Genomic DNA, 11,696 nt, shown 5'->3' on the forward strand with positions numbered 1-11,696 from the left:
AGGAAAAGTGAGAATGCAGAAAGTGAGGGAGAGTGGAATGCCAGGGAAAATCCTGGAGTTTCTAACTAAAATAATTGAATAAATGACAGCAATATAGACTGCATAGTTTTAAATATACATGCTCAGTAGTAAACATCGAATGATTTGCATCTGAGGCATCCAAGTGGAAATGCTCTGTATGTATTGTACTTAAAGGTCTGGGATTTGGAGAAAATCTGGAATAAAGATATAAAATTGGGAATCATCCATGCATAGAGAGTAGAAAACTTGAGCTGAGATGAGATCACTCATGTGTGTAGAATGACAAAGAATTGAAGTCAGCATCTGAAGGAGGCCCAATTTGTTACACTGAGCAGAAGAGCCAACGAAAAGATAAAGAAAATCAGAGAGGGGATGTTACAGGAGTGAGGAAGAGTTTCAAAAGAAAGATGAGTTCAAACCATCAAATGCTGCTGATATAAAAGAGAAAGATCCACTCTCAGATATATACTGAAGCCCGAAGAAACACAAGCCTGGAGGCACAACAGAAGTCACAGACAGCAGTTAATTGCAACACGGTGGTGGTAGAGCACAACTGTAGGAAGTTGAATGTGTGTGGGTATGTGAGTGGATAAACAGTGTCACTTTCATTTACTGTTGTGCTCTATCAGAACTAGAGCTGCATGGAAAAAAATCTCTGAAACACTATATTGAAAATTAAATGTCTACATTAATGCTATTGTTTGTAGTATTGTTAAATATTTCTTATAAGTACTAAAATTGCATAGGAATGGTAAACACCAAAATGTAAACTGGGGTGAATGACACAGAAATAGTAAAAAGAAGGCATCGGTAGGAAAACACAACTGTATTTATGTTTTATTACCTTAAAAATAATATCAATGGGTGCATGGGTGGTTCAGTGGGTCAAGTGTCTGACTCTCAATTTCAGCTCACATCATGATCTCAGGGTCATAGGATCAAGCCTGCACTGAGATCCAAGCTCTATAGAGAGTCTGCTTAAGATTCTCTCTCTCTGTCTCACTCTGACCTTCCCCCTGCTCCCTTTCTTTCTCAAATAAACAAATAAACTCCTTAAAAATTTTTAAAAATAGTTCATAACAGCAATGTCCACAATAGCCAAACTATGGAAGGAGCCAAGATGTCCTTCAGTAGATGAATGGATAAAGAAGATATGGTTCATATATACAATGGAGTATTAGCCATCAGAAAGGATGAATACCTACCATTTGCATCAACATGGATGGAACTGGAGGGGATTATGCTAAGTGAAATAAGTCAAGCAGACAGACATTTATCATATGTGTTTACTCATATATGGAACATAAGGAATAGCATGGAGGACCACAGGGGAAGGGAGGGAAAACTGAATGGGAAGAAATTAGAGGAGACAAACCATGAGGGACTCTGGACTCTTGGGAAACAGAGGGTTAAAGAATGGAAGGGTGTAGGGGGGAATGGGGTAACCAGGAGATGGGTATTAAGGAGGGCACCTGTGGTGATGAGCACTGGGTGTTATACACAACTAATGAATCGTTGAACACTACATCAAAAACTATTAATGTACTATATGATGGCTAACTGAACATAATAATAAAAAATTAAAAATAAATAAATAATTAAAAAACATCAAAAATTAAGAAAGAAAAAAAGGAACAAATGTGTACTCAATGAGTTAGAATATGAATATAGTTGATGCTTCTTTAACTTTTTGGATATGCCCAAATTGCTTTCAAGAAGGCCACTTAAAATCTCCTGCAATATATAAAATGTTCAGTTCTCTGCAACCTCAAGTGTATTTTGGTGACTTATTTCAGAATTTCAGAAATCTTTTTACTTTTTTTTTAACTATTCCATTAAGTTCTGCCCCTGATTAATTATCCCTATTTCTTCAAATTGCTTTTTATTTACTCTGTTACTCTTTTTCTGATTCCTGAAGAAAATATTTACCTCAATTTATTATTTTTTTTTAGTAATACACTTAGAGCTATAAATTTACATCCAAATTCTACCTATACCTCCCTGTTTTTCAATTCTAAGTAATTTCTTTCCATCCAGTGAGATATTCTAGAATGTACTTGTAAATTTCCTAACATATGAGAACTTTTTAATAATTTTTTTTCTTTTGAGTTCTAACTTCATTGATTTTTGTTCAGAAAGGATAATCTTTATGACATCAATTTCTGAAAATGTGTTAGCATTTATTTGTGACTTACTACATAGTCAAATTTTATAAGCATTCTTTGTAAATCTCAAAGTTGTTAATTTTGTTCCCTAAGTATTTCCTATTTCTATGCAAGTTTTGTCACCAGAGCTGTAACTTTGTTAGTATTTCAATTCCTTTATTTTCAATCTTTCTGTGTGGCACTTTTGTGTGTATGGTTTTTAATTTGTTTATTCTTGCTATTTCTTTTCTTTTCTTAATTTTCCTGTTTCTTTTATAAGCAGTCTATAACTAGATTTTTATTTTTAAAAAATATGATTACAGGTGCCTCTTGATAGGTGTTTAATCCACTAACATTTACTGTAACTTCATCTTGTATTTTCAGTTTATATTTATTCTTTCCCTTTCTTTCATTTCCTTACATGTTATTCCACCGATGCTCAGTTTAGTATTTCTAAATTCATGGTGAATAGGATGTGTAATCCAGCACATCTTTAACTCGTGCTTCAGTGTCTTCTCTCTTGGCATAATAGTCTAGATTTTTATTTTTCTATTAAAATGTTATAATTATCGGGAGCCTGGGTGGCTCAGTTGGTTAAGCGACTGCCTTCAGCTCAGGTCATGATCCTGGAGTCCCGGGATCGAGTCCCGCATCAGGCTCCCAGCTCCATGGGGAGTCTGCTTCTCCCTCTGACCTTCTCCTCGCTCATGCTCTCTCTCACTGTCTCTCTCTCTCAAATAAATAAATAAAATATTTTTTAAAATGTTATAATTATCATCATTACTCATCAATGGATAATTAAATTTAGTGACAAGTTATCAATTTCTGTAATCATCTGTGTATCCTTCATCAAATTTCTATCTGTTGGATTCACTTTTCTTTTTATTAGGGTACCTCCTTTAACAGTCCTTTTATTTTTATTTTTTCCCTAGCTTTATTGAGGTATGATTGGTATGCAAAAAACATACATAATTAATGTATGCATACAATCTGGTGAGCTTGGACATATGTACACACTCATGTTACAGTCAAATGTATCTATCACCGCTAAAAGCCGTATCTCCCCCTTTGGTAAGAAAACAACATGAGATCTACCCTTCTAAAAATTTTTTGGGTGTACAATACCTTATTTTAACAGTCCTTTTAATGGGGATTTGTAGGTAGCATATTCTTAATCTTTATGTAAATAGTAATGTCTTTATTTTGTCTGCAAAATTGAATGACAGTTTAGCTGAGTATAAAACCATTTTCATCTGACACTTTGAAGATTCTGATCATCTGTCTTCTCTCATTCATTATATTGATGAAATCGCTTCTATGAGTCTGTCAGTCTTTGTACGTGACCTATCTTTTCACTCTTTTAATACATATTTATCATCCTTGATATTCTGTAGTCTCCACTGTACCCATGGCTCCCTCTTCATCAGTTTGGAGATTACTCTACTGAGTGCAGAATCATTCCTACAGTCATGTTATGAGGTGAACATAAAGTATCTTGCGTATCCAGTCACAGACCTAGCTGGTGACTAGTTCCGGCTCCTGATTTTGAAGTTGTGTCCCTATCTCCTCCCTCCCTAACCTTTAGGGGGCTAATTGCATAACCTCATGCATTGGTTTGACAAATGTTTTCATCTTTAGCCCCTTTCACAATTGGGGGAACCCCCATTTACTTGTCACCAAGAAGTGAATATGGCTCCTCTCATATTTAGTGGAGCATTTTTTTTACCCCCTTAATCCAGGCCAGGAGGCAAACTACTTCCTGCCTCCAGGCAAGGTACCCATTAGGCCCATAGCTTCAATCTTGTTAGCTGCTTTTCATTTCTGATCCACAGAGATAATTGTATTGTTGAACCAATCTGTGCATTTTTTGGTTTTCCATGTTTCTCTTTGTCTAGCATTGCTCTGTTTCCAACAGAATGGAATATCAAAGTGTGAACTCACAGGACCATTATTGGATGAAAGTCATTATTAAGAGTCCATCTTGTAATCGCAGTTCAAATGACAAGAAATTCCCTTTCCATAGTAGCCTTAATATACCAACAAGACATCCATTCATTTCCTTTTCTGGCACTTTAAACTTTATTCTATTATGTAGAAATGTCAGTACTTTGACAACTCCATACTTTTGAATACTTTATTCCCTACTCCATTTTTCATCTGGTTAAGGCTTTATCATCTTTTCTGACCCAATTCAAATGCCACCTCCACCATGAAGCCTTCCCTGACTTAGCAGTTAGCTCCTATAAGAATCTTATATTCATGCGGTGATCTTTATTTGTAGTCATTGTAATAACTGATTCACATCTCCCAAAAATATTCATGATAGGTGCTGTTTCTATCTTCCATTCCACAAATGAGAAACCTCATCTCAGTATAGTTAAGTAACATCTCCTTAGATCAAATTTAAATAGTAGCAGAGCCAGGCCAGTTGGCTACTAAGTCTACTATTTAACTCTATGTTACTTTGCTTATTTATTCTGTCTCCTATATTCCACAACACTTTCCTGATGCTCTGAAGTGGATATTATAATTTATCTGCTTATATATCTCTCTGGTACATACATGATGGTAACCCTACCCACTTGATGGTCCAACCCAGAACCTGTGAGTAAGCTCAGACATGCCCTTTCCCTTAGTTCACACATTTACTCAGTTACTGTCCATGTTAATGTTGCTTCTTAAAGTTTTCAGATCTTTCATCAGCTCTGTAGTTGAATGGCTGCAACTCTGAAGAGTCAATGACTGGCCAAGTCTTTAAAGTAGAATTGGTGTTCTTGAACATGTCCTGACTTCAAAACCTAGCACTTAGCCCTATGTCTGACAGAAAGGGAGTACTCAATAAATGTTTACCAAAAGATGAACTATGTTTTAGGTCAATTTTTACTTCATATGATGCCTGACTAGTAGTCTTGGCACAAGTGGAGATTTAACAAATATCCAGAAAGCCATCGACTGCTTGTTTAGTCAGAGCTGAAAAATACCACCACTAAATAACACCAGCAGAGTTAAGTAGCGTAAGAGTACTCCAATACCTTCCTCACCCCCAGAGCCCCACATGCACAGAGAAAAGCTTCTGGGATTGAATGACACTCAATTTGAACTCACCTGAAGTGTTGACCTTTGCTATTTCCTTCTAGGTAAAATAAACTTGTGTTGACCAGATATCTACTTTTATCTAAAATGCCATTTCCTCAAAAACTATCGCAGCTTTCTCCAGCATCCTGTTTTAACCATATCCTCCAAATACTAAGAACCTAAAACCAAAGAAATAAGAATGCATGGAGTGGAGGAGGGGGGACTTGTGAGAGGGACAAAATTTTCCAGTGGCAGCTAACAAGACCCTACCCAGGAGTCTATTCCCCAGACAGCTGTCAGGCACTGTTCTGCTGGAAGTCCTACTTAGAACAGCAAATGTGTTAAACAGCCTCTGAGCTCTGATCTGTATGTCAGGCTTATGCACAACAGCATTGGCAAAGCCATTTTAACACAGCATTATGTTCATGTAGCCTAAAAAACAAGCTGCCAAAATGGGAGCTCTTTTTAGTTGATCAAAAATGTGAAAAATAAATTCCTCACTTCAACCCTGAATTATCCCCACATCCCTGAGACATACACCACAGGCATAGAGTTGGAGGAGCCAGCAGCTTCCCATGGGGGCTGGAATCATTTCCAGGTGGTTCACCCCACACAGTGCACAACAACCAGGCAATACACGATGTGTACGTGATGAATGCACAGCTTTCTTGTGGAGGAAACTCAATACTAGTTTGCTGTTAGACCAGCCATCTCACAGATGGCAGTCCAGGCAATAGCAGATAACACAGCCATAGCACCAGGCGTAAATGTCCCTTCACATTCAATGAGCCTGTCCTCATCAAGCACAAAAACTGAGCACAGTTACCATGATTTATATGTAGAGACTTTTATTTCAGGAAAGTTTTCCCTTGACATTTGATTTAATTTTAATTTGCATTAATATGTATTTATTATTAATTATTAAATATTTGTTAACATTTAATAAATTAATTTTATTTAAAATAATTCTTGAGGGGCACCTGGGTGGCTCAGTGGGTTAAGCCACTGCCTTCAGCTCAGGGTCCTGGGATCGAGTCCCACATCGGGCCCTCTGCTCAGCAGGAAGCCTGCTTCCCTCTCTCTCTCTCTCTGCCTGCCTCTCCATCTACTTGTGATCTCTCTCTGTCAAATAAATAAATAAAATCTTAATAAAATAAAATAAAATAATTCTTGAGAAATCACTGTCATCAAGTTTTTATCACAGATAAATTTGATCATTCCTTCCCCATGAAAGCCATCTCTGAAAGTAAGAATTCTCAGTAGCTTTAGGTAAAAGAATGTCGTATGACAGTGAAAGAGGCAGTCTGTCACATTCCCTCTGAGCCTCGTCATCTTTAAGTTAAGGCTGTTTTCCTTTCTTAGCTATAACGTTGTTACTAAGATCTGAGAACAGAGAACTTTCTTAATTAAGCCTTTAGGATCCATATATACTGGTTGTTATTTGTGTGTTTATTCATCTATTTCTTTATTTTAGTGAAAAACTAATCATTAAAGAAAACTAAGCAATACTGATTTAGAGTAGGGGCAGCTGGGTCGCTCAGTGGGTTAAAGCCTCTAGCTTCAGCTTGGGTCATGATCCCAGGGTCCTGGGATCAAGCCCTGCATCGGGCTCTCTGCTCAGCGGGGAGCCTGCTTCCTCCTCTCTCTCTGCCTGCCTCTCTGCCTACTTGTGATCTCTGTCAAATAAATAAATTAAATCTTTTAAAAAAAATACTGATTTAGGGTATAATACTTTCTTATCACCACAGGGTGATGTATGGAAGGCCTTATAAATATCAAGGACTGCACAGAAGGATTCTTAGAGATGTTTAAGGATTGTACCAAATCTAATCATTATGTTGAAGATTTCCCAACAAGGTATGACCTAGATCCTAAAGACGATTATGCTAATTATTTCTTTCAGGCCACAGTTGGGTAAATTATGGCTTGTGTTTATTCAACCACCAGTTATTGCACAATTACTTGGTGCCAAGGACGGGTGATTCAGTGGCTAGCATGCTCTCACACAGCTTCCAGTCAAAGACAGAAAAGAGGGAATCGAATAAGGATAATGAGGTCCACACGGAAGTGCTATTGCCCAGAACTGGGGACTCAGGGGAGGTACCCCACACATTGATAAAAGCAAAGCCAGAAAGATGAAGACCAGAGCATAGGAGGGTCTAATACAGAGATGCAGGAGTGAGCAGGAAGGCATGGGGCCCGGAGTGTTGGGACATAAACACATTCAGAGTAGTGAAGTTACATCATGCAGGCCCTTGTAAATTACGTTTGAAACTCTAAGGTTTATCCAAAAGCCAATGGGAAGCCACTAAACAGATGTCAGCAGGCAAGTGGCACAATCAGATCCGTGTGTAAGGAAGTTCACTCTGGCTGTCACACGGGGGATCGGAGGGGGCAGGTGCAAAGGCCAGAAGCCCAGCGGGCAGAGGGAAGAGCAAGTGTCATGTCTGTGAAGGTGGGGAAATAGTAAGAAGGTAAAACTGACAGAACTTGGTGAGTTAATACCTTTGGTTCTATGTGAAGCTTTTGCTCTGAAAATTCTGCTGTTTCCTTCAGAGGAAAGAAAAGACTACTATCAGATAACAAACAACTCAGCTTAATGGGAAAAAAAATGTTCTTCTACCACACACATAACAAAATTTCAAATGCTTAGAATTTAGTTTCTTGAGCAGTTTTACTAGTACCATTTACCATAGCAACCTCAATAACTAGCAGGGGAGAATAAAAAAAAAAAAGTGTCTTTAAAGTATTGCCCTCCCCCTGCACATGGTAAGCTCCTCAGCATAAGCAGCAAGCAGAGTGCTCAGCACACAGAGCACAATCAATGTTAGGTTAGTGGAAATGAAGTGTAATTCGGTATGTGATTAGGTCAAATGTGTCAAGCCTCCTGAAACTACCCAGCATAAAAATAGGTCTCCTGTGCTACATTTTATTTGGAGAACAAATGACAGCAGAAAATTGAACTAATTTTCTGAATGGAAATATAAAGTAGGGTAACCACTGAAAGCAGCTAGAAGAAATGCTTAAGAGAGATATTTAGCTGTACCACCTACACACTGATGACTATGAGATCAAAATAACAGGTAAATAGGCACACAAGGAAAGTTGAGCTGATTGAGTTAGGTGGGGAAGATGGCTCAGGAAATGAAAAAGACCCATAAAAAGCCTGAGTTTCCACCAGTAAGGACAGAATCCACCTGCACCCAGGTCCAAGGAAAGCAGATTACATATTACAGGAGTACTGGCTCTGGGTTGGAAATTATATGGGTGGTGTGTTAGTCCTTTGGTTATCACATCTACAGTCTGTTCTAATAGCTATGGTTTTAGTTGCCTTAAGATGTGGAGATTTGAACTTATTTCAAATAATATTTCCATTTCCAGGTCCTACATAGTATAATGGTTTATACATGATAGAGTCAGGAGAGGTAAACATTGAAAATTAAATGAATGTTTGAATGAATGAATAAATGAATGAATGAATTCATTAAAGTGCTTAGGTGCTCTCTTATTATCTTAGTTTTCATTTCTTCTTCTTAAACATATATGATGAACTCCTTCCAGTTGAAACACTACTTTCTTTCAGTAGGATAAGCAAACAGAATAAAAATTAAACCCTCCATTATTTTCTCAACCATCCTAATTCTCCCTTTGCATTTCTTTGCTTCGTATAACATATACACATGTACTTATAATCATATGCATTTTTTAAAAAAATTTTTATAAATTTTCAGGAATGTAAACTTCAGTGTTCCTAACTGACAAATCTGTGATGCCCACCTTCTTTTGCCCTTGACCACAGGACCCTCCTTTAACACCCGGTGCTATGCCTTCATGTCTAACCCTGGCCAAGGCTCCCACTGCAGCTGCATTTATGCTCTTTGGTGTTCTTCTTTATTTTCCTCATGATTATTCACATCTCCATGATCAAATAACACCTACCCATTTGTATCCAAGGGGTCACATTTTCCTTTTCTGCAATTTTTAGATGGCAAATTTCCCAGGGTACATAACGGACTATAATTTGTGTTTTCATTTTTAGTTTTCTGCAGTCCTGTCTCCCAAAGTTTCTACCATTTTCATCACTAACAAGCTTTTCCTCCTCATTTAAAATTAACATCAGAATCAAAGGGCTGTCTTTGTTTTCTCTATTTCTGGGATATAAAATTGTTAACGAAGCAGAGAATTAATCAGCTTCCCTGCTTTTTAGTAAGCTGTCCCTTCCAGGAGCCATCCAGTTCAATTTCTCCATCACTATTCCTACAACCTGCCTTGATGTCCATTTCCTAATTTGCATCGAAAAACCATGGCCATGTCCCCTATTTGGCAGGAAGTCCCTACTATATTCTTTCAACAACCCACTTCTGATACTGCTTTTGGCTCTACTCTAAAAACTTTATCCTGTGCATCCATCATGAGGTCATTAGATTTGCCAAAAGATGTACATCATACAGTCCCACACTACCTCACACCCCCTTTTATTAGAAATATGTTATCTACATCAATTTTTTATTTTTCCTAACACCACAGGAGTCCTTGTCAAATAAAGGTAATATACTTCCTCAGTCAACTTACCTAAATAAGCAAATTTATAGCTGTAAAATTATTTAAAAAAAAAACCTACCATGTCAGTGTAATAATTGGCAGAATATTTCCCATAAAGGTTGCATGAGAGTTTGCGCTAATACCACAGTTGACCTCAAACACAGAGATACACTACGTACCACATGTTAAAATCACAGTTATGTTTCTGATCTTTAAAAGCAAATAGCTAGCAGTCTTAAATACTTGGTGATCATAAGAAACTCTGAAACCTCACCAAAGGATCATTTAATTCCAATGTGGCTAAGGAAATGGAGGGTAATAAAGAGCTACCCAAACTTAAGATCAACTTGTTTATTTTTTCTTACTCATTCCTCAAAGTGACAATGAATATTTAAGTCCACAGTGTCTCAAAGGGTACTTACAAGAGCATTGCCATCAGTCGCCATGTATGCTTTCAAATGGTTAGAAACAAAAGCTAGAAGAGAAAAAAAGTTTTTAAGTTAAATGTGGAATTAAAGCATTCATAAAAGCATATATCTCTGTGAAAGGGGGAAAAACATTTCTATTTTGATTGATGAATTTCACAATAAAAGCAATTCATTAAACGGCATTTTAACACCGAATTCAATAAGCCAATATCTAAAACTGAGTTCATAATATAAGCCAGAATGCATCTGGCATTGGCTAGTATCCTTTAAGTCTACAGCAAGACATGCACATTATCTCCATACTTAACAGTGTGTTCTATATAAACAAATATCTTTGAAAAACAAAACTATTTTCCTCTTTGTATTGAACAACACAGTGTAAGATGTGGAAATATTTAATCCATTATTATTTTTTCTGATTCTAATAACTGAACAATTTCAAAAATGTAACTAATCCCCATGCCTCAGAAGTCCCAACTTTAGTATGAAGATGAGCCCCTTTTGATGTATTACACTTTGTAGTGGATTACCTGAAAGACAAGATGTTCTGTGGTTTCAAGAAAAGCAGATGAAAGTAAAAACTCATATTTTCAGAATCTAACAAGCAAAGAAACTTGTTAAACATCCACCAGCCACTGAAACTCTTCCCAATGCAGAGAAACTTTCAATCTCTTTCAGTGACACGAGACATAGATCCATGATCTGTGTGAATTTATTCCTTACACCAATGCTTCCCAAATCTCAAAGAATGTCTCCCCCATTTTAATGTCAAAAACATCATAACCACATTATATAGGTATGAATAAAACGCTTATTTATAAAATACAAAAGAGAAAAACCACAATTAAAAATGATTGATAAATTAATTGCTTATTTTTGTTTATTTAAAAGAATAGACTAGGGATACCTGGGTTGTTCAGTTGGTTATGTCTGCCTTCAGCTCGGGTCATGATCGCAAAGTCCCAGGATCCAGTCTCATATTGGGTTTCCTGCTCGGGGAGGGTCTGCTTCTCCCTCTGCCCTTCACCCCACTCTTACTCTCTCTCACTCTCTTTCTCAAATAAATAAATAAATCTTTATTTATTAATTAATTGACTAAAGCCTAAGTAAAAATCAAATCACAAGCTGGTGAAAATATCTGCAATATATACTTAATATGTAAGAATCAATTTTAAAATGGGCTGAAGACAAGAATAGATGCTTTTCCAAAGAAGACATACAGATGGCATGAAAAGTTGCTCAACATAACTGATCATCAGGCAACTGCAAATCAAAACTACAATGAGACTTCACCTCACACCTGTCATAATGGCTAAAATCAACAACACAAGAAACAAAAGGTGTTGGCAAGGATGTGGAGAAAGGAGAATCCTGCACTTTTTGTAGAAATGCAAACTGCTGTAGCCACTCTGGAAAACAGTAAAGAATTTCATCAAAAAATTAAAAATAGAACTACCCTATTTACCCAGAGAATACAAAAATACTA

General features: G+C 37.0%; 1 protein-coding gene across 2 annotated transcripts in view; it reads right to left on the reverse strand.

Moving 5' to 3' along the window:
* Nucleotides 1-10,243, reverse strand: part of IPCEF1 (interaction protein for cytohesin exchange factors 1) — an 85,674-nt gene extending 75,431 nt beyond the window's left edge. For both annotated transcript variants that reach the window (XM_032836397.1, XM_032836395.1), the window contains exon 1: nucleotides 10,205-10,243. In XM_032836397.1, the coding sequence (XP_032692288.1) occupies nucleotides 10,205-10,228 (24 nt within the window). In that variant the 5' untranslated portion in view covers nucleotides 10,229-10,243. The remainder of the gene's footprint in view (nucleotides 1-10,204) is intronic.
* Between the last annotated feature and the right edge of the window lie 1,453 nt (nucleotides 10,244-11,696).

Source organism: Lontra canadensis, unplaced genomic scaffold (genome assembly GCF_010015895.1).
Source record: "Lontra canadensis isolate GAN:19392208 unplaced genomic scaffold, GSC_riverotter_1.0 scaffold92, whole genome shotgun sequence".
Classification (NCBI taxonomy): Eukaryota; Metazoa; Chordata; class Mammalia; order Carnivora; family Mustelidae; genus Lontra; species Lontra canadensis.